Here is a 23,347-nt window from a genome sequence, read left to right as displayed (position 1 = left end):
TGGATGCCATACAGAGCTTCGAATTAGATAAAGCCACCTGGCCCTGAAGCTCTATTTGTGGGGAAAACCAGGCTTGGAAAGGATAGGAGGACCATGGCCTGATAATACAGTAGATTGTATTTTATGTTTTGAGTCTGGCTTGCCGCCAACACCCGAAAGTGTTTCCTAGGCAAAGTGCCTGACTGTGTTTTTCTGGATATTCTCCTAACTCACTGTGAGTCTTCAATAAATGTTAAATCACTGTGAGGTAGATTCTGAGGTCCCTTTCCTGTTTCCTTGTCCCAAGAGAATCAAACCACAGACTGGGGATAGAGGCAGCGAAGAAGAGGGGACCTTGCTCCAATCAGCCGCTCTTTTCCCGTTCTTGGGCCCCTCCACACCCCCACTGTCCTGGCTGGCCTTCAGGGGCACGACCCTCAGCCGCGTGAATGCGGGTTGGAAAGCAGCTGGTCCTCTATAGGGACAGGGGAGGGGAAAAGGTTGGGGGAGGCATCTTTTCCTGCAGCAAGTCTAAGGTGTAGGGCAGGGCGGGAGAAAAAGGGAGGAGGGCCAGGGGAGGGAGTGGCCGTGGCCTGGGGTAAAGGGAGAAAAATACCGGAGCAGAGCAAGGAAAAGAAGGAAAAGAGGCCTCCATCGTCAGGCACTGAAACCGCGAGTGGGACTGGGGCGACAAAGGCAAGGGAAGAGGACATCCTGGTCCCGCAGGAGTCTCCTTTCAGGGCAGAAAGGAGGAGACGCGCCGAGAAGGTCACAGCCATGCAAACACCCTTAAGGAAAGCTGGCACAGCGGCTCAGCATTAGCCAGGCTTCTTCATTCCCCGTGAGCTTGGTGAGGGCCCACTGAGCTCCTACTATGTGCTCGGTGGACACAGATGCGCCCGGGGCAACCGGATCGCGGGAGCCGGAGTCGGCCAAAACGGCTTCCCTGAGGGGGCGGACTGTGTAGACGGGCGGTGAAGGAAGGTGAATGTGCACGCGTGCAGGCTCTAGAAGTGCAGAACGCGAGGCAGGCCGGGGGAGGGGGGGAAGGAGGCGGGGACTGAGGCCGGAGGAGGGTGGAGAGGGGAGGGGGGAGGGGGATGGGAGGTGTGAACAGTGGGAGCTAGGGAGGTCGCGGCGGGGAGGCGGCGAGGCGGGGCAGTAGCTGCCCCAGGACGTGGGGGGGGGGGGGGCGAGAGGCTGCGCGGGACGCCGCCGGGGGGGGGGGGGGAGGTGGGAGGCGGCGGCGGCGAGGGGGAGGAGAGAGGGAGGGGAAGAAGGAGGAAGCGAGCGCGGCCGCTGCAGGGGGAGGAAGACGGGGAGGAGGAGCCGCGCGCTGTGGCGGCGGCGGCGGCGGCGGCGGCAGCTGCGGCCGCCGGGGGAGCCGAGCGCCGGGGCGCGGGGAGCGCGGGGAGCGCGGGAGGCGAGCGGCCGCCGAGCCGGGGCCGCGGGCCGAACTGCCGGTGAGTGGAGCCCCAAGGGGCGCGGCGACCGGTCCCCGGGCCGGGCGGGAGGCGCGGGCAGATGCGGCGCCGGGGCGGAGGGAGGGGGCCGGCCGAAGCCCAGCCTCCGGCTGGTCCGGCCTCCCGCTCCCCCCCTCCTCCCTCCCCGCCGGCTTCCTCCCGCTGCTGCCTGCGCCAGGGGGGCTGGTCTCGGGCGGGCCGCGGGAGGGGGGAGGTGCTGCCCGAGGGCGGGCGTCTGGGGCCGGGGGTGGAGCTGGGGGCTCGGGGGTGGACCCGGGGGCGGGAGGCTGGCCCGGGACGGCGCTAAATTGGCTGGAGGGGCCCGTCGGCGGCGAAGTTGCTAGCTGGGGGCAGAGACGGCCACGCGGTTGCAGGAGTAAGAGATCCCCCTGTGGCGAGTGCGTGAGACGAGGAGTCCGGCGTCCCTGCCATCCCCGTCGCCCTCCCCGCCTGCCCGGCCCCGCTAGCTCCTCTCCTGGCCTCCGCGTGTCTCCTCGCTCTCACCCCCGCCGCTCCCCGGTTGGCTCCCGCGGCACTGCCGGGTCCCCTCGGTCCTCGCCGTGACCCTCCCGGCCTCCGGCTTTCCCTGACCCTTGCTTGCTTCGCCACTGCCCCTGTTCCCTTTTCTGCCCTCGCTAGTCACCCCGCCCCGCTTCGTAATTCCCGATGCAATTGCCTCTTTGAGACCTTTTTTTTTTTTTTCCTCTCCTTCCTTTTAGATTGGCCAACGGCTCCTTTCAACCCTGCCTCGTTGGTGGCCACTGGAGAAGCGCGGGGGGCTCCCCAGACAGCCGTGGGGACAAGTTAGAGCCAGCACTTGACCCCGGGCCTCGCGTGTAGCTTCCCTTCCCCTGCTCTAGGTGCCCCGGTGTCTGGAGGGGGGTGCGGGTGCGGGGGTGTGCCCTCCGGTACCCGTCCCAGCACCCGGGCAACCCTCTGGGCTTGTGTTCCATCTCACTCTTGCATCCTGCACGGTGGTCGAGGGGAACCACTTGGCATCATGTCCCGGTATAGCTACCAAAGTCTCCTGGACTGGCTCTATGGGGGCGTGGACCCCAGCTTTGCAGGCAATGGGGGCCCCGACTGTGCTGCCTTCCTCTCTTGGCAGCAGCGGCTGCTGGAAAGTGTGGTGGTCCTGACCCTGGCCCTGTTGGAGATCCTGGTGGCCCTGCGGCACATCCTGAGGCAGACGAAGGAGGACGGTAGGGGTGGCCGTGGCTGCCAGCCAGAGCAGGTGACCCAGCGGCCAGAGGAAGGCAAGGAGAGCCTGAGCAAGAATCTGCTCTTAGTAGCCCTGTGCCTGACCTTCGGGGTGGAGGTGGGCTTTAAGTTCGCCACCAAGACCGTCATCTACCTGCTCAACCCTTGTCACCTGGTCACCATGATGCATGTGAGTGTGTTGACTTTTTCCCTGGCAGCCCTAGTGATAAGAGTCCTTTGTGTGCTCAGGACACTCGGAAATGTAGAGCACTTCATCTTGCGGGAAGCGGGACCCTTAAAAATGATTTTCCAAGAGTGGCTGTTTTTGTGCAGGTTCCACATTTGGCTTTCTTTCACCTTTGCACAATGCGTCAGCCCCACAGTGGAGGTGAGGGACGTAGTGACAGAGCCCTGGGAACCACTGGCACTCTGGTAGGCTGTCCCTCCCCTCCCAGCCCTACCCTGGGCTTTCACAAGCAGGACGTCTAGCCCCAGCCAGGTGTCCTTTCTGAATCACATCTGGGGACCATGGCCTGCCCCCATCCCCTCTGCTGCAGTGAATTTCCCAGAGGTCTGACGACACCCTTTCCTGGAGGTGGTCAGATAAGGTTCCTTGTCTCCACTGTGGTACTTTGGGGATATACTTCTATGGGTTTCTCTTCATGACTCTTTTTTCACTGGGGAGTTTCATGCTCTTAAGGCGAGGTCTGCCTTTCAGTTCTGAGGTGTGCATTGGAGCAGCACCAAGCTCCTACTAAGCGCCCTCTGAAACAGGCCCCAGGCCGACTCCTGAACTTCCGGGCTGGTGCTCTCTATCCACGGTGAGAGCGTATTTATTTTTTGCAAACCTCTCCATCTTATCACTCTTCTTCTGTTTCCTGTGGTCATGGTCCGGGGTGCTCAGAGAGCTGATTTCTTTACCTCCCATTAGCGGTGCTAAGAAAAACAAATGGGATTGAAAAGGAGAGTTGCCAGATACATAAAAATAATCTGGGTGAGGCCCAAGAGTGAGAGTCTTTCTGTACTCAGCCTTTGTGGAGAGATGTTCTAAAACTATAAAATCACGGAGGAGGAGGAAGAGGAGAGAAGGGAAAAAAAAATCTTTATTTTAGATTTCGGGCTGTGAAAAACCTGGTCTGTTTTATTCAGGGACAGTTTTGAAACCTGTCATTAGCATCTTTATTGCTTTTATATTTGTAGAAGGTTGTTCTCCGGAGACTTGTGACAACCCTGTGTGGGGCAGGAGGTTGAGATTATTATCTTGGTTTTACAGGCCTGGTGGGGCCCAGGGACCAGGGATGGGAGGTTGCTTGCCCACAGCCAAAAGACGAATTAGCGTCTGGGTTGGAAAAGTCGCCTACCCTTCTTGGGGTTGCAAGCTGTCAGTGGTGACTGGGAGGTCTCAGGGGGAGGCCTGGGCTGATCATGGAGCCGCCTCCTTGTGGCTCTGAGGCTCTGGAGTGCCCAGCGCTTGCTCCTTCTGTGTTCTAGGCCCTCCTTTGATTGCAGGTTCCTGGCCTCAGTTTCCCAATCTGTAAAATGTGGTGAATGGCCTCCAGCCCCTTCCTGTCTTTGCAGAGGTGGCAAGGGGGGGTGTGGATAGCTGTGTAGCTGTCAGCATCCAGTGGGGCTGGAGGGCGGCCTTTTTTTTTTTTTTTTTTAAAGACAGGGCTTCTTGGGATGTAATGCCGTACACAGGAAGCCCAGGGCTCTCCTAGCTAGCCCTTCTGTGTAAATTTGAGCCCAGTCCTCTTTCTTTCTTTTTTTAATGAATGGGCTTTTTGTTAATGCGAGGAAACAACGCATCTCAGCCGCTGCTGTGGGAGGCTTTGGGGACAGGAGTGCTTTTTTTGGATGGCAGGTGGTGAGGGTCAGAGGGTGCCTCTCCTACAAAGGGGTCTTGAGGCCACTGGCAGCCACATATCTAGAAGGTCAACAAAGGACCAAATTTAGCCTGACTGGGGCTGAAACTGGTGTGATGACATCAAACCTGGCAGCACCGTGGTGTTGAGTGGAAGGGTTTTTAGAAGCTTTTAGAAGACTGTAGAGACTTTGTTCTGGCATTATTCAGTTGTGTGACTTTGAGGAAAAATAACTTTTTGGGCCTCAGTTTACCCATCTGCCAAATGACACAGAGCTGCATGCCTAGCTCTGGACACTCAGCGTTCTGTGATTCTCTTCTCCTCAAGTAGTGGCCAGGGATGCAACAGAGTGCTATTCTAGAAATGCTTTTTGGCTTCCTTGTGTGGAAAAAGGAACCTCATTTCTTCTTTGCCGAGGTCGGGTGGCCTTGTTCGTCTTCGGCTTCCTGTATGTTCCCAGTAAAGTCAACCTGACCTGGCCACCCTTGGGCACATGCGTAGATGATGATGGCACTTGGGGCTGGTTGCTGCGGAGGGATGCATGCTTGGGTGGGGCGGGGAACTGTGGACTGATTCTTGTCTGTCACCTATGCTTTTCATTGTCCTGTGCTTAGCTTAGACTCTGAAGCTATAGGACAGGGGGCAAGAGAACAGAGTCATGCTGAGGAATTCTTGACTCTGACCAGGACTGTTCTCCTATGCTCTTTACTCCTATCCCTGCTTTGTGTCATTTAAATTAGTAGCCTCAGGCCTGCTGTGGGACCCAGCCTTTGGTCAGTCCCACATCCCATACCCTACCTATGGCTCTTTCTGGGAAGCAGGAAAGTTTGGATTTTTCAGAGTTAGTGGGAGTCCTTAGAAAACTCCACAACAGATGGTTGGAAACCGTTTTCTGACTTGACTGCAGCAAGGGCTAATGATAGCCAGGGTGGTTAATAATACCTTACACTTACCTGGCACTTTACTGCTTATAAGGCACTTTCACGTGCATTATCTTATTTAGGCTTATGATAGGTTAGCGTGGGCCTGGAAAAAGATGTTAAAACGTTTCCTGTGACTGTATATTCCAAAGGGGAGATGTTGAGTACAGAGAAATGCTTTGGCAAGTGAACATTCTGTGGAGTTCAGAGGTCCCGAAAAGGAAAGGGACACATGGACTGAAATGAAAGGGACAGCTTAGCAGAAAATATTTCTGGTGTGTTTCTCCCCACAGGATGACTCAATTTTGGCTTCATAGAAAGGCCTTGTTCCTCTGAGTCCATGTAAGTTTATAACAAGGACAGTATTGCTTTAGGCCAGGAAGTGGAAGAGTTGGAGGGAAATTGGTTAGCTTCCCCATCTCCCATTTTTCAGTCTGTAAAATATTTATTCCCAAGGCCTTTTTAAACAACCCCTCATCATAGCCATGCTGCTCTTGGGTGGCTGCCAGCATTAGAAGCATAACGAAGGGCAGTTCTTGTGTCTGAGCTCTGTTCTTGATTAATATTCCTGCTGTCCGGTTTCTTTTTGGTCTCCTCTGATTTCTCAGAGGCCCTGGGACCGTGGGTGATCATGGTTTGTGTGACTGAAGCACAACCATCTCCCATATCCCTTCAGCCGGAGTGCGAGAGGGTTGTCAGGATTCGTAAGCCCCAAGACTCATGCGCCATTGATAAGCCTTGGTGAAGATCTGTGGTGCCTGCCAATAAGTATTTCTTCGAGCATGGCTAGACCCTTCATGCATGTTATTCTTGCAGGTATGGGTGACAGGGAGTGAATTTACTCAGCGATTATGCTATTTACCAAAAATCACCCGGCAAGTTCATGGCAGAGGTAGCTTTAAGACTGAGCCGCTGCGGTGGGAATTGAGGCTTAAGCAGAAAGAGATTCTCGTAGCTGTTTACATCCTAAAGTCTACAGTTTCTCAGCAGAAGGGTTAAAATGCTCGCCAGTTGGACCAGTTCTGTCTGTACAGACTGGTGTTCTTAAATTAGTGGCCCTTCATCTCCCTGGCGTGCGGTTATATTGTCTGTGTCTTAGGTACGTAACAAAAAGACCCCATTTTGGATGGCTTTTCTAATTGTCCAGTTCCTGTCGGTTCTGGACGTGTCTGTGTCCAACATCTCCTGATTGGGCAATGAACTCAGTGGGGTACAACATATGGCTATGCACATAAGGCAGGCTGGATCCGGGCTGGACATTTGCCAAATTAATAATCGATGCCATAGACCCCAGAGTCCCACGCCAATGTTTTTTTTCTTTTTTAATGTTTATTTTTGAGATGGAGAACATGAGTGGGGGAGGGGCAGGGAGCAAGAGGAGGAGATGGAATTCCCAAGCAGGTTCTGTGCTGTCAGTGCAGAGCCCTTTGTGGGCCTCAAACCCCACGAGTCGTGAGATCATGACCTGAGCCAAAAACAAGAGTTGGATGCTTAACTGACTGAGCTACCTGGGTGCCGCCAAGCCAGTGGTTTTTAGCCAGTAGTTTTTTCTAAACGTTTATTTATTTTTGAGAGAGAGAGAGAGAGAGAGAGCACGCGTGTGCAAGCGGGGGTGGGGACAGAGGATCTGAAGCAGGCTCCTGCTAACAGCAGCAGGACGATGTGGGGCTCAAACTCACGAACCATGAGATCATGACCTGAACTGAAGTTGGATGCTCAACTGACTGAGCCACCCAGGTGCCCCTTAGCCAGTAGTTCTGACTGAGTCCCATCCTTTTTTAGGGTTAACATTGCTATTGATTCCCTGTCTTCTTTATACTATATTAGAAGTCTCATTTCCACCAAATCTGGCTTGCCTGCTTTTGCTTCAGTGTTTGATTTTCCTACTTCCTCGCCGCAAATGTAAGAATGGCACATCTTCAAAACATTCCTGAGCTTTTCCTGACACCTTTTGGAACTAACTGAATAAACAGTGGTGTGTTCCGTTCACCCTGTGATGGATTTGCTTTAGAGAAAACCTGATGGACTTGAGAACTAGGCTTTTTAGCCCCCCCACCCCCCACCTCCTTGACTTGAGACCAGCCACACCTCCTCATCCCCATCTGGTGTCTGGAGCACTGATAACTGCCCCTCCTTGGAATTGACGTTGGTGGGTAATGGGTACAATGAGGGATCCAGCCATCTGCTGACAGCTTATCAGATGGACTGTGTCCTGTGTTATCAGTCCAGGGGGACACAAGAGGATGATGTTTATATGGGCCTCAGCAGTGAGGCATGACATTCCTTTTTAGTTTGTTTTATTTTTTTCCCCCGAGGAAATTTGCAGAGAATTTTTCCATCTTCCATTGTTACCGTCTTTTGGGGGTGTCCATTATTAAGAGAAGTTGTGTGTGGATTGTTGTGTCCCACAACCCACAGACCACCCTAGGACTTAACACTGGCGCTAGTTTTGCTCCTGGCTTGCTGTGGGGACCCGAGCAAATTATTTCACCTTCTCCTGTCTCTGTCTTCTCCGTGAAATGGGCCATGTGGAAAACAAAGCATTTTAATCCTCTAAGTAACTGTGTGGTCACTTAAACAGAGAAGCTGGGTAGAGCTGATCAGAGCTGGCACGTGACCAATGTATTTTCACCTCAAGTCAGAAACTGACAAACCTCTGCTCCTTTGCAACTTTTTTGCTAGCTTTTGAAATTCATTCCCCTGAGCATTTCTGTGACTCTTCTCTGGCTCCTAGTCCTTGCTTGTATACCTTTCTCATGTATAGCCCGTAAAACTGGATGTTGTGACTGGTCCCAGTCTATACCTGCCAACATAATCCAGCATGGTGCTCGCTTTTAAGGAACAGTGTGTTGCTGGCGCCTACTCACGGGATGATCCACAGGCTCCCTGGATTGTTTTCAAACTTAAAAAAAAAACACATTTATTTATTTATTTTGAGAGAGAGAGCAAGCGACTGAGTGCAGGGAAGGGGCAGAGAGAGGGAGACAGAATCCTAAGCAGGCTCCACACTGTCAGCACAGATCCCGACGTGGGGCTCAAACTCACAAACTGTGAGATCAGGACCTGAGCCAAAATCAAGAGTTGGATGCTTAACTGACTGAGCCACCCAGACGCCCCTCCCTGGATTTTTGTCCCTTTTGCCATACCTGGGCCACCTTTGTCATCGTTGTCTTCATAGGATTTGTTGTCTGTTCCTCCCCACTGTAGATCTTCCTGAAGATCTTCTTTCCAGATGACCCTGACCGACTCCAGTTATTCCAGTCATTCTGGTAACACCTTTTGTCATCCTTTCTCAACCCTCTGAACATTCCTCAGATGATTTGGCTCATTAACGTATACTTTTGTATATTTGTAGGTAATTCTGCATTTGGCTGGGTCACTTGGTTTTTTTTTTGTGCGTGTATGTGTTTGTTCAGTCTCCACCGTTAGCGTGAGCATATATATTTTTTTTAACAGAAGGGGTCAGTGTTATTTTTTTTTCTCCTTTGTAACTCTCTGCACAGTTTAATACAATACCATACACGTACATCAGTTGTTCATCGTGTACCTGGATAATGCTGACTGCCCGATGGACAGAGCCAACTTTCTCCTCTGTGTTTTTGTTGGCCTCCAGTGGCCCTGCCTGTGTTCCTTTGAGGCCTGATGGGGCATGGTTCCTGTGTCTCTTGTGCCCATTAGGAGAATCTCCTGTCCGTTTTTTGAAATAGAGGAGAGAGGTGGTCAGGGCTCTAGCTCACACATCTTTCTTGTTGCATTTCCATCACAAAGAGCCAGTGATTAGTGCTGCAGCCTGCTCTCTGCCCAGAGTCTCTGCTCACTTTCATCCCAGTGAGGAAATTATGCTGTTGGATCTTGGTCTTAATCCCTCGGCAGACATCTGGACAGGCCTACTTCTTTTCCTTCCTTAATATCGCATAAATTAAAGAAATGTTATTAGGCTAGTGATTCACTTTCCATCTCTTTCTGCATGTTTCAGTGGTAGCTCATTGTCATCATGCCTCATCAAAATGCCCTTGGTGAGAAGAGCCAGATTTGTAAACTTCTCCTGGCCTTTTGTATCTTTTTTTTTTTTTGTACTTGAATTGTTTTTTCAGTTTTATTGAGGTAAGATAGCTGTAAGATACTTAAAGTGTGCAACATGATGGTTTGACATACACATACATTGTGAAAGGGTTCCACTCATCAAGTTACTGTATTCATGGTCTTACGTATCTTTTGTTAAATTGAGAATATCTCGTCCCAGGTGTCCCTCTTCTGCCAGTAACTGGCAGTGTGGACATGAAGAAACTGTGGGTGTGGAGAGAAAGGATTCTCGAACTTTCGTTGTGAAAAATGACCTTGGAAACTTGGTGTAGTGCAGATCCCTGGCTCTCTACGTGGAGTCTGAGTAGGTGGAGGGCAGTGATGGGACTCTGCATTTATTACATGCTCCCTCGTAATTCTGATGTTGGTGAGCCTTGAACCCCACTTTGAGAGACATTATCTAGTAGCTAAAGTATTAGGTAGCACGTTGGTTCAAAAGCTCATCCTGACTGGCGTGAATCTGGGTGGCCTGTGGGCAGGGCACTGAACCTTCTGGCAGTGCCTCAGTGTTTATGTAGGTGTTAAATAATGTGGCTGCGATTAAAAGTGTGAAGGCCCCAAGTTACTGTGAGGTACATTTTAAGGTAGCTTCAGCATTCCAGTGGCTTCTTTGGTGACTGGGAGTTATGTCACTGAAGTAAGTATTTCAGCCAGGCCTCCATCACCTTCCGGTCCTCCCTCCCTGCCAGTCTCTAAGATCTTTGGAAACTAAGGGGAGTTTCCAAAGAGTTACTGCATGCTAATTCTGTTTGCAGGACACTTGTTTCATTTTATTTTTGAGAGAGAGAGCGTGAGCAGGGGACAGACAGAAGGGCAGAGAGGATCCGAAGCGGGCTGCATGCAGACAGCAGACAGCCTGACGCGGGGTTTAGACTCACAAACTGCGAGATCATGACTTGAGCTGAAGTTAGATGCTCAACTGGCTGAGCCATCCAGGCACCCCACATTCAGCAGCTATTTATCCAAGGATTCAGAGATGAATACGAAACATTCTTTCCCCTCGTGTCACTCGCTTGAGATGAGACAGACAAGATCAACGAAATTACAATGTGACATTTACAGTAACATTTGAGCAAGACATAGGGCCCAGAGGGTCTTTTTTTTGTTAACCTAGTGCAATGAAGGAAAGCCTTCTAGAAGAGGAGACATTTGAGCTGGCTCACGAAAGAGACCCATCAGCTGCGGGAGAGCAGGGACTCTTGTTTGTCTGGTTTTCTTTTCTAGTGCCTCTATCAGGGCCTGGCTCATAGTAGGTGCTCAATGAGCTGGGCATTGTAGGAAGGAATGGAATTCTAGGCATAGGGAACAATATATGCAAAGCATAAGAAAGCTTCACAACTATAACTGGGAGTCATTCGCATATTACTGTCAGGGGTAGATTTCATCTCTTTTCTCCCTTGGCAAACCAAATAAAGCTCCAGAAATGCTCTGTCATTTCTGCGCTGCTGATAGCCAACTGCAGTTGCCCATCAGTGCTCAGTCGGGGGCTCGTGAGCTAGAGCATTGTGTTCTCTGTGCTGTCCCAAGGAGGGCCCATGCTGTCAAGGACAGACAACAAAGAACATTGATGAGAGCGAGAAGGCATTAAGTACAGGAAATGAGATAGCAGGCATCCCACCTGCGACCAGAAGATTTTTAGTGTCTCATGTGATGCTGTCCTGCTACCTTTCTTTTTCCTGTCCCTTCGCCCCTGCTTCCAAGTCTCTCCCCCAGCCCAGCCCAGCCCATCCAACCTTGCCCCCTTCCAGAATAATCCAGGCTCCAGTGCAATGCCTTCTAGCATCCAAAATGACCATTCTGTCAGAGGCGGTGATAGCCATGAGGGAATTAGGAAGAAAGCTGTTCCGGTATGAAGAGGTTTCAGACCTAACTGGGTGTGTGTGGGGGGGAGGATTTTCCAAAAGGGCCTTGTTACCCCAGCGTGATCTCAAATTGGTGAGGTGTGTCCCAGTTTTTTTTTTTAAGGTTTATTTATTCTGAGAGAGAGAGAGAGAGAGAGAGAGTACAAGCGGAGGAGGGACAGAGAGACACACACAGAATCCAAAGCAGGCTCCAGGGTCCGAGCTGTCAGCACAGAGCCTGATGTGGGGCTTGAACCCATGAACTGTGAGGTCATGACATGACCGAAGTCGGACGCATAACTGAGCCACCCAGGCACCCTTCTCCCATTATTTTTGAGCACATGGCCTTTTCCCATGTTCAGTCCTTGCTACCCTACTTGCTGGCCCCCAGCATGAGCCTCCCTCCAAGGTGCTTGAAGTCTTGGGGAGGACTCCTCCTCCTCTGGGCATCAGCCTTCTCTGTTGACTGCTTCTTCCCGGGGAAAGAGCTGCCAGCTAAGCAGGGCATGGCTTGCACATCTGTCCATGCATGCTGTGTTGAGGGATCTGGATCTGAAGGGGAGGGTTTGGGGGGAATCTCAGTAAACCTGTGGTTCCGTTCCCATAGCTGCGGGAGGAAATGCCAGAGGGAAGAAGGTAGGGTGTGTCTTGTCCTGGGCCTGGAGGTGCTCAGGGAAGGGGATGGGTGGCAGGAGCCAGGAGGTTAGAGAGGATTGGCCTATCTGGCAAAAACAGTCCAGGCAGTGCCCCGTTGGGCAGGTGTTTAGGTGGGTAGGAAAGGGAGAAGCAAAGTCATCCAGGGAAGTCAGGAAGCACGGGCCCATGCTGTTTCCAACCTGATGGCTTCAATCTCCCTGCCTCTATCACGTATCAGTGGTGGTATAAACTCAGGGTGTATTTTGCCTGCGTGTTGAATCGCCTTTGCCAACCGACCAGCTGTGTTTGCAGAAAGCCTCTGCCTGCCTGTGCTCTGGCTGTTGCTAGCAAAGAGACATTTCATTCAGGTGCTGATTAAATAGGGCGCAGAGCCAGATAGCACATTAAGGCCCTTAACTATGGCTCTGGGAGCCCTGGGTAAACACTTATTAGATGTTCTGAGCAGAGCTCTAGCAGAGACTGCTGGATGTGAGGTGCTTTCTTCAGAAGACAGGTTGAGGGAAGATGGGGGTAAGGAGAGAGACTTCTGGAGAGAGTCTTGATCCTCTTTTCCTAGATTAATCAGAGCCGAATTGACCTGGGAGGGCTAAAGAGCCTTCCTCATTAACATTTACTTGCCACATTCTTGCTGGGACCCTGGAGGTTTGGAGTTGGGACACAGCAGGGAGCCTGACTAGGTAGGGCAGTAGAAATGCCTCCTTTTCCAAATGCAAGTTCAGCCTCTCAGCTTGAGTTTTTGGACCACATTTCCCGGGTCTACATTTGAGCTGCTTCACCACATGATATTAGGCATGTAACATAACTGCTGCGAACCTCAGTTTCACTCTTCTGTAAAATGGGAATCATGCCACCTACCTAATGGGCTGTTGTGAGGATTTAGCAAAATACATCGAGTATTCAGCGGGAGTTCTGGCTCATTGTGAGCACATAATAAATGTTAGCAGTTTTTCAGAGTAGTAGTATTACTGCGATCTATTTCAAGGCAGTGGTGGCACAGTGGGTCAGCACACACAGAGCACGGACCCGAGGCGGGTAAGGGCCTGGGTTCAGATCTTACCACCAGCTGTCTAGCTCTGGGCAAATTTCTTAACCTCTCTAAGCCTACGTTCCCACACGTGTAAAATGGACTAATAAGATAGTGTCTGATACCTAGTAAATGTTTAATAAGTTTTAGCTGTGATGATGATGATGGTGATGGCAATGGCAATGATGACCATCATCATTGTCATTATGGCTGCTTGCTCCTGTGAGCTTGGGTGCCTGGTGCTGGAATAAGACGATAAAGCTTAGGTACAGGAAGGCAGCGTTGAGAATCTTATCTAAGTAAAACTTTCCTGGCACATAGTGGGCAAAAATATTGGTTCCATGATGCTTGGCTGTTTGAGGCCTAAGGACAGCTTGATGGGCAATTTGAAAAGTTACTTTGAATCACCCAGTCCCATCTGAAGAATTTGGCAGATGGCTGTCACTGGTAGGAAGCTTGGCTTTCCAGGGACCTCTGGGCCACTCTTCCATCAATGGGCTGGCTTCATGGGGCAAGCTATCTTAAGATTGGTAGCCTAGGAAACCAGCGAGTATATGACCAAAGTATGGAAGGAATGGTTTGGGGGTGGACAGAGACAGGTGTGTGGATTTATTTTTTTCCTTTTTCATTAATTCCTTTTGATTGAGGGGAGTGTAACTTTCTCAAGTGCCGTCTGTTACCAGGGTTTGGTAATTATTGGAGGAGGTAGGGCTGCTTCCAGAACTCCGAGACAAAGGTAGGTTTAAAGTAGACCAATGCCAGGGCACCTGGGTGGTTCAGTCTGTTGGGCATCTGTCTGATTTTGACTCAGCTCACGGTCTTGTGGTTCAGTCAGTTGAAACCCCACATCGGGCTCACTGCTGTCAGCCTGTCAGCACAGAGCTCGCTTCGGATCCTCTGTCCCCCTCTCTCTGCCCCTTCCCCCACCTGCACTCTCCCCCAAATAAATAAATATTAAAAGAAAATAAAGTAGACCAGTGCCTTGCTTTCCGTGTCAGTAAATGGACAGGAAAAAAAATTAGACAATCCTGGTAGCTCCGTAAACCTCTCATGTTTTCAAGACCAGCTGAATCTTAGAACTGACTTTGCCCTGGGAGCTGAGCCGCCTTTGAGTGCTGCCTTCTAGGGCCGATGCCTTGATCATGTGACTGCACAGCCGTGTAGTGGGGGGTGCCCCTCCTTGGACCTCTTCCCTCCCCTCAATGCCATCGGAAGGCCTTTGGGCAGATTCCCAAGCATTGTGGGTAAATAGGCAGTTTCTTAGCTTTGGAGTTGCGAGAATTGAGAAGGCTAAGGTCATGTTTTCTGTAATAATCCTGGTTCCCCAGCTGGAGCTGGCTTGGAGGGCCTTTCTAAAACAAACAGCAGCCCAAAGAAATAGCAGCTCTTAGAAATTAGTTGTGGAAGGTCACCCGTTCCAAGACCTAGGGAGATTTAACAAAGGGTCCTCTTCATATGACCACTTGCTCCCTGCTCCCTGTCCATTTGCATTTGTTAAGAGTTTCCTTTTTTAAGGGTGTGTGTGTGTGTGTGTGTGTGTGTGCGCGCGCGCGTGCGCCTGCCTGCCTGCCTGTCACTGCCCTTTATTCTCTGTGCCCTGCAGGAATGTTGCTGAGGGTCATGTGCATAAGTGCCTTATTATCTTCAGCACTTTTACACTTACTCCCTTGGGCTGCAGCAGCTGCCTACAGCTCCCAGTGGGCATTTCTCTCTACTTCCGGGGCTCCCAGGCCCACAGGGAGCAGTGGGGCACCCCCTTGGGATCGCCATTCCACTGCACGGCACCTCACTGGACTTTCCAGTTCAGCCCTCCTCAGAATAGCTGTGCAAGCTTAGCACCAAGCCACGGTCATGTTTCTGTGTTTGCTTGTGAGGTTTCTGGCCAGTGAGGGAAGAGAACAGATTGACGCCACCCCCCCTTCCCATCAGGGCCTTGTGGCTGTTCTCCCTGGGTGGGGCTCTCGGGGGGTGGGGGAGTTGGGGAGGTTGGGGAGTGTTGCTGTCTTGGACACAGGAGGTCAGGGGTGACCTTTAGGCCAAGGCTGCACTGGATTTGTGGAGAAGAATGTGAAGCCTGCCGCGTGGCAGGGGCTCCTGACTGCTGCGGAGTGTTTGGCCATACCTCACAGCCGGTAGTGCTGTGTTTGCTCAGATGGACACACATGGAAACCAGGCTGGGATCATCTTCCCAAGTTTCTAACTCTCTGCTTTGGGGCTGCTCGGAAAAACAATTGGCAAAGTACACTGTGGTCCGCACCTGTTGTTGCTTCCCGCTGCCCCCCCCACCCCCACACCCTTTGCCATGGTCAGTTCTCAGTGAACTGAGGATTAACCTTGGCCCCTCCCACTTACATTTTCTTTTTTCCCTTCCCCTTGGGCTTGGGGCCTCGCTTTCCGGTCATAACTGTCCATCACCGTTGAGGACAGTTGGTGCCCACTGCTCCTATAGGGCTCCCCCACCCCCTACCCCTGACCTTTTAAACACTATAAACCTGGAGCAGAGTCAGGTAGGCAAAAGAGAGTCAAATTTAGGAGAAAGATAGGACTAGAATTTTTGGTTATCTCTGTACACTCTCTGAAAGTTAGTAGCAGTAATAACACTTGTAACATTTTTGAGCATGTTATCCCCCAGGCAAGGTGCTAAATATACTAGCCACCCATATATTACCTAATTTTGCCAGCCTTCGACAAAGATCATTTTTGTATTATCTAACTCTTTCTTTCCCTCCACTCTGACCGATTTCCCCTTTGGTCGACTAAAGATACCGTATGACATTCTAGCAAAACTTCCTTGGGTTTGGCAGAATGGCAGAGCGATGCCATGTCAGCTGAAAGAAACCTCGGAGACCATCCAGTTCACCTCCTTCCTCATTTTTCCGGATGAGCCAACTGGGATCCAGAGAGGTGAAGCGATTTGTACAAAGGCACACAGCTAAACAGAAGCAGAGCAAAGTCTCCTGACTCCGGTTCACAGTCTGCCTCTCATGCCACGCGTGGACTCCTTCCACCCCTAACCATTCAGCATGGAAGGAGCCAGACTTTTTTTCTTGTCCACTAGTAGAGAAACAGAAATCTTGGGTTGTTTGAGCAGGACTCCGAAACCTTGTCCAGCAGAGGTGAGACAAAGGCCAAGGAGGAAAAAGGTCAGAATTATCTGTCCACTCAGTGGGAGAGGTCTGTTTATCTTGGTAAACAATGAAGAGTAATAGAGTGCTGGATTAAGTGTTAGCCAGCTGTGGGCCTTGGTTCTAGAATTCATTACGCAACTGGATGACAGAACCTGGTAGTTGTGTCTAGGCAGGTAGCCTCTTTGTGCTTCAGTGTTCTTACGATAATACCTACAGTGTGGGGGCTCTGGAGCCAGACTGGCCAGGTTCAGATCCCAGCTCTGTTGCTTTCCAGCTGTGTAGCCTCGGGCAGGTGCATTGACATTTCTGAGACTGTTTTTCCCCCCCTCTGTAAAGTAGGGAGAATAGTATCTACCTTGTGGGGTTCTTGGGAGAATTAAATGCATGGCTACATGTAAAGTATTTGGAGCAGTATCTGCTGTGTAGCAGGAGCTTAGGAAGTATGAGTAATGGCTGTTATCATTGTAAGATAGGGATGATCCCTGCCCTTCCTAATTCATAGGGAATCAAATGAAATAAGGTATGTGGAATGAAAGCGCTGGCTCAATGGGAAGAATTCTCTTTTGAGAGCATGAACATTCAAAGCCTTATTCTCACATTGTGTCTAGGATCAGATACTGATGGATATTTCCTTGGTGATCTGGTAGATTTGTATTTTTTTTAATTGAATGCATTAATTTAATAGAATAATTCAATAATCAAGATGAATCAACGGAAATGGTTTGACAGACAAGACATGTTTCATCATCGTTTTCTTGATACATACAGTCAATCATGCCACATTTACAGTGGTTTCAAACATTTCTGGTAGATTTGTATTTTATATAAACGCTGAGCCCATTGAGCGATGTGAATTGTGCTTTTTCCTTCCCAGTGTACTCAAGGGCACTTGAGATTTCTGCATCTCAAGTAAAGTGGCTTGAGGATTCGAAATGAAAAGCAATTATACTCTTCCCTCAATGCCCCTATCTTAGTTGATGGCACTGAAGTCCATCTAGTGACCCAGGTTAAATCCCTGGAAACCTTGACACATTTCCATTCCTCCCTCTTCCTTCCATCATCATAGTCTCTGAGTCATCTTGATTCTGTCTTTTCATTATCTCTTCCATCTGTCTCTTCCTCCTTTGATTCCTCTGCCCTAATTCATCCAATTGTTTATCTTTATCACCATCACCATCTGGCTTATTATAGCAGCCTCCCAACTGATTTCATACTCTGTTCATCCTGTACACTGCTGCCCGAATGATACGAGTAGCACACAGGTTGGCTCATGCCATTCCCTTGCTCAAAAGCCTTCAAGAGCTCCCTATTACCTTATACCTTATGCATATACCTAATGGTGTCCTGAGCTGATATTGCTGCTTGGTCATAGGCTGCTTTTCCAATGAGTCTCCATGTAGGTCCAAACTCTTTTTTAGCACAGCATTTTAGGCAGCTGCTTTCAATTATTTGAATTTGGCACATAGACTCGGGCTGGCAAATAGATAAACTCTTTAGAGAAAGCCTAAAAACTCCATGATGACAGAATTCATGGTCTTCTATGGTCTTTCTTTCCAGCCATAGCTTCTAGGACATTCTTATTCCATGTATGCACCACACACTCGCATGCTTCTCCGAGTTTACACTCTGTTCATGCCATACCCTCAGCCAGAAATATTCTTTCTTTCCTTTTCCTGTTGAAATGCTCATCACTCAAGGCTCAGCCCAAACACTGCCTCTTGCGAAGCTTTCGTCAAACCTACACCCCAGACTTAGCCACTCTTGTCCATTTTAGCATTTTATTCTGCCCTTTATTACATAATTGTTTATGTGTCTTCCCCACTCCTTAGAGTGTATGTTCCCTGAATGTAAAGCCTGTGCTTCTGGGAATTTCTCTGTCCCCCACAACATCTAGTGCCTACTAGACTCCTAATTTGGACAAATCCCTTTGTTTTGCAGATGGGGGAACTGAGGCTTAGAGGGAAAGGGTCATAAGTTTATTCTGGGACTTATTCAGTTTCAGGTGTTTGAGACATGGAGGCTGGAATGTCCAGCAGGCAGTTGAGCTGTGGTTAGGGCTAGAAATGTTGAGTTAGGAGGCTGTCTAGGGAAGATAAAAGAGAAGGCGAGAATATCATGCCCATTCGGAAGGGAAGGAAGCAAAGTGTTCTGTGGAATGCCTACTTTGGGGGGCAGAAAGAAGACTCGGCCGGGCAGTCATCCAGGAAGTGGGAGGTGTGTCAGGAAGCAGGAGCAGTCCCCGATGCCATGTGATGCAAAGAGGTGGAACCCCAGGAAGCCAGGGCAGTTGGAATCGGTGAGTACAGGCTGGTCCTGTGGACAGCCATCCACCCACTTTTAAATAGTTACCTAGATGTTTGAGTGGGAAGAAGTTGCATGCAAGGACATTTATGGCCTCAGTGTTGGTAAATAGAGAATGTTGGGAATCAGTCTGCCAGGAGCAGAATGCTAAATCTGGCCAGTGGAGTATTGCACAGCTTTTAAAAGGGAGGCTGCTCTCTGTATTCCCTTTGGAAGATGTTCATGATGTATTGTTAAAATAAAACAAAAACAAAAACAAGTTGTGGGACACCTGGCTGGCTCAGTCAGTAGACCAGGTGACTCTTGATCTTGTGGTTGTGAGTTTGAGCCCCACATTGGGTGTAGAGATAACTTAAAAAGTAAAAAATAACAATAAAAAAGTTGCAGAGCAGCATGTATGATAGAAACCCATTTCCTAAGAAAACAAAGAAAGCCTTTTACGTGTGCATGGCTGCGAGTGCATTGTAAAAGTCTAGAATAATTAAAAAAAATATTTTTAAAGGGGAGCCTGGGTGGCTTAGTTGTGTAAGCATCCAACTTTGACTCAGGTCATGATCTTGCAGTTTGTGAGCTCAAACCCTGAGTTGGGCTCTGTGCTCAACTGTGCAGAACCTGGAGCCTGCTTTGGATTCTGTGTCTCCCCTTCTGTCTGCCCCTCCCCTGCTCATGCTCATGCTCTGTCTCTCTTGAAAATAAACCTTAAAAAAATTAAAAGTCTAGAATATATCACAAATGGTGCTTCCTCCTGAGTGATTAGGGGAAAGGGGGTACTCTCACTTTTTCCTTCATACGTTTCTGTGTCATGCAGATTTGATGCAAGTACAAATTTCTTTTTTTTTAAGTTTATTTATTTATTTTGAGAGAGAGGCAGAGCGAGAGGGAGAGAGAATCCCAAGCAGGCTCCACACCACCAGCACAGAGCCTGATGTGGGGCTCAAACTCCCGAACCAGGAGATCATGACCTGATCTGAAACCAAGAGTCAGACACTTAACTGACTGAGCACCCAAACGTGCCAAGAAGGGACAAATTAAATCTCATTCCTAAGAGTAGAGAAGCTTCCAAAAAGAAGGATGAGATCTCAGGCCAATTAAGTCTCCAATAAATGGAATGGTTGGGGGGTAGACTGGACTAGCTAATTGCCTTCTGTGACTGAGGGCTAATTAAGAAAGCCTCTTTTTGGTTAAGTTTGGCTTGCGAAAAATGTTTTGGCACTGGCAGAGTTACCTTAATGGCTCAGAGAATACGCTGGTGAGTGACTGAGGTAGAATTTCGGGTGTTCTGGCGGGCCTCGGAGTTAGCTGCTGGATCTGTCACTATGTTGCAGGCTAGAAGTGGGCAGGGAGAAGGTGGAGGCCAGGAGTCCTGAGCCCTGGCTGCACCTTACAGCCACTAAGGAAGTGTTTAAGAAAATACCAGCACCTGTTTCCCTCCACCCCATTCTAAGAGAATTTCCTGGGCTGGGCCCTGGGCAGCAACATTTTTTTTTTTTTTTTTAAAGCTCGTCAAGTGATTCTGTGCAGCCCAGATTAGGAACTACTAGTATCAAAGAGCGGATGAAATGTGTCCTAAGCCTAAAGTGGATGGATCACTGGCAAAGTGTTCATCCCATTGTGTGCTCATTAGTTGCCGGTCTGTCAGGAGACATGTACGCTGGAAGATTGGGGAGTTCATTTTGCACTTAGCGGGCCTCACATCGGGCTGGGTTAATTGACTTGCCCTGACTCCCTGACAAGCGCCAGCACTCGGCCCGGGTCTTCCCCCTTTCCAGTGCAGAGCGGGGCGCCTGGCAGCTAGGTGTTTAATCATTGTCACATGAAGTCACAAGGAGCTTTGTTTTCTTTTTTTTTTTTTTTAAACGTTTATTTATTTTTGAGATAGAGACAGAGCATGAACGGGGGAGGGGCAGAGAGAGAGGGAGACACAGAATTGGAAGCAGGCTCCAGGCTCTGAGCCATCAGCCCAGAGCCTGACGCGGGGCTCGAACTCACGGACCGCGAGATCGTGACCTGAGCTGAAGTCGGATGCTTAACCGACTGAGCCACCCAGGCGCCCCAAGGAGCTTTGTTTTCTTAAGCAATGCTGCTTTTTATGAAAAGCCCAGCAATGGGAAAATCTGACCTATTCGAAAAGTCTGGTGGGTGAGAGGTTGGAGGGGAACTGCCTGGCATCTGAAAAGCTTATGATATGCCAGGCTCTCTGCAGCGAATCTGTATCACTCAACATTTATTATGCAATTGCTCTGGGCCTCAGAGTGTACCGGGTGCCGTGAGCCATGCAAGGACTGGCAGATATGGTTTCTGCTCCCCCAGGGGAGCCTATTATTAAGGCTTAATTAGTGCGTTTTTTAGGTGGCCAGGATATGTGCAGAATTTAAAGCAGGAGAATGCCAGAGGTCAGAGGCCCTTTCGCATGCCTGGAGTTCAGGCGCTCCATTTTGTAGCTAGGGAAAGAAGCCCAGAGCGGGAAAGCCACTTGCCCAAGGTCACACCACTAGGAAATGGCAAAACTGGACTGGTGTGACAGGCTGCCACCTTTGCGGTCCTATTACACTGTTCTGTGGATCATTTGAAGGACAAGGTAACGAAATGACCCATGTCAAAACTTGAACGAGATTTCCATTTTGTGCTTTAGGCTTCCAGGGTTCCTTACAGTTGAAGGTGGGGCGGGGGTGGGGCTTGCTTTGACTTTGAGTCTTTCTTAAAACCTTGCCTGGGGAGGGCCAGCACTGGTTACCCCTGGAATTATAGCTCAGGCCCGAGAGGCCTAAAGATGACTAATTTTCCCTTTACTATAACAGCCATGGATTCTAGCCCCTCCTGTGTTTAATTATGTCACTTTTCTACTCTTTCTGGAGTAGGGGGGGGGGGTGCTTCCTGCAAACGTAGTGTGTTGATGGCTTTTTTGCCTCGGCCATTCTTTTTTAGGTAAACCTGTTGTGAAATTGACCTTAGAGGTGGGTGGTGCGTGGTTTTATGTGTGCATCTCAGAATTCGTGCAGGCTGGTTCTTTTAACCCTGTTCTCCATCAGTTTCCTGATCAGAAATTCAGTGTCACATCTGGGGCCTTCTCTGAAGAGACAAGGATACTTCCATGTGCAGATACTGGGTTGCTCTTGCCAGAATCCTCTCCCAGCCCTGCTATCTGGTGTGCCAGTTTATAGGAATAATCACAACTGAATAGTCACAACTACTATTTTGTATTTCATTTCATTTCATTTCATTATTTTTAAATTTTTGAGGGGGACAGAGAGAGAGGGTGCACAGGTGGGGGAGGGGCAGAGAGAGGGAGAGAGAATCCCAAGCAGGCTCCGTGCCATCAAGACCTGAAGAACCTGAAGCGAGGCTCAGTCTCACAAACTGTGAGATCATGACCTGAGCCAAAATCCACAGTCGGATGCTTAACGGACTGAGCCACCCAGGCACCCCACGACTAATACTTAATGTTTACTGTGTGCCAGGCACTCTGTGGGATCGATGTTCTTTTTTTTAAAATTTTTTTAATGTTTATTTATTTTTGAGAGAGAGAGAGACAGAGCACGAGTGGGAGAGGGGCAGCGAGAGAGGGAGACAGAATCCGAAGCAGGCTCTAGGCTCTGAGCTGTCAGCCCAGAGCCTGATGCGGGGCTCAAACTCACGGACCAGATTGAAAGATCATGACCTGAGCTGAATTTGGACTCTTAACTGACTGAGCCACTGGGGCGCCCCTGTGGGATTGATGTTCTTATTGGCACTCCTATTTTATGGGTGAGGATGATCAGATTCAGAGAAGTTAGGTAATGACCGAGTTCACACAGCTAGAAAGTGTGCAAGCTGGTATGGACATCTAGGCCTGGCTGACTCCAAAGCTGGTGTTGTTAACTACTAGGCCAATGGAGCCTATCATTTAAAGAGGTTACCAGGTACATTTTCTTCTGTGTTGAGGAATGATCTGCCAATTTTCTGCAAACCCATTTAAGAGCTAGTGAGAAAGGCCTACATGCAGTTTTGTTCCACTGTGAGGCAAACTGTGTCAGGACACCTGCCAGTCACCAGCACTGCTGTGTCAGATGAGTCACTTCCCTTCTGTGGAATTCACTTCCTGTGTCTGTCAAAGAGAGGATTCGACCAGATACCTAAGGTTCCTTCCAGCTCTGATATTTCATGACACTTTGGTTCATGTCTCGCTTCCTGGAAGAATGGAAAAATCAGAGTACTGGATGAGGGACAAAATGCATCAGAAATGTGAAAGTGGGGAGAATCTAATGGTGCTCCCAGGAGCTTCCTGGATGGATCAATTAGATCAATTAACCTCAAATAGGTTTACCATGCTTAGGCAGTTACCCATTTGTTCTGTTTTCCCTTGGGAATTTATGAAGACCTAGTTTCTTGTCATTTACCCACATCAGAAAGTACTAGCTTTCTTATAGTGGCTATTATAGAATTTCCAGCCTTGTAATCTCTCAAAGTATTTCTAAAGATCAAATAAAGGTAATAGGGCACTTAAGAATGGGGGTGCTCATATTTTATTGCTCTATGCTAGAATTAGGATTTGTGTTCTGTTTTGTAAGATGGCTTTGGGGGATAGTGGTTTCTAGAAGAGAAGCAGTCTAAATAGATTGTATGTGCAACTTTGATCTTCCTCCAGACTTTAAAAGCAGGTGGACACATAGCTAGGTCTTGTGTAATTTACCTTTTATTTGTCTGCTTTGTCATAAAAAAATCACCCTGTATTCACGCACACTTAGGTTAATAATCTGTATGGCCTAGATGATGCCTAGTTAGAATGGTAGCTTTGATCTTAAAAGGAGGAACAAACTCATTTACCTGGGGACAGAAATGGGGAAGCCCTGACGGGTGGACTATGATGGTGGCAGTGTGCGGCACTTACTCCGTGCTGTGCAAATGTTAGC

General features: G+C 49.4%; 1 protein-coding gene across 9 annotated transcripts in view; it reads left to right on the top strand.

The window, feature by feature from the left end:
* The first annotated feature begins 599 nt into the window (after positions 1-599).
* Positions 600-23,347, top strand: part of TMEM164 (transmembrane protein 164) — a 164,222-nt gene continuing 141,474 nt past the window's right edge. Inside the window, exons 1-2 of one of the 9 annotated variants that reach the window (XM_081793802.1) lie at positions 1,252-1,442; positions 2,551-2,832. In XM_081793802.1, coding sequence (XP_081649928.1) covers positions 2,824-2,832 — 9 coding nt within the window. In that variant the 5' untranslated portion in view covers positions 1,252-1,442; positions 2,551-2,823. Of the gene's footprint in view, positions 830-1,250; positions 1,443-1,705; positions 1,841-2,161; positions 2,833-4,322; positions 8,694-23,347 lie in introns of those variants that run through there. The other 8 variants (XM_081793796.1, XM_081793795.1, XM_081793797.1 and 5 more) reach the window with 8 other exon arrangements.

This window comes from Panthera onca, chromosome X (genome assembly GCF_046562875.1).
Source record: "Panthera onca isolate mPanOnc1 chromosome X, mPanOnc1 haplotype 2, whole genome shotgun sequence".
NCBI classification, from domain to species: Eukaryota; Metazoa; Chordata; class Mammalia; order Carnivora; family Felidae; genus Panthera; species Panthera onca.
The sequence above is the reverse complement of the archived record's forward strand: the minus strand, read 5'-3'. Positions and strand labels throughout refer to the sequence as shown.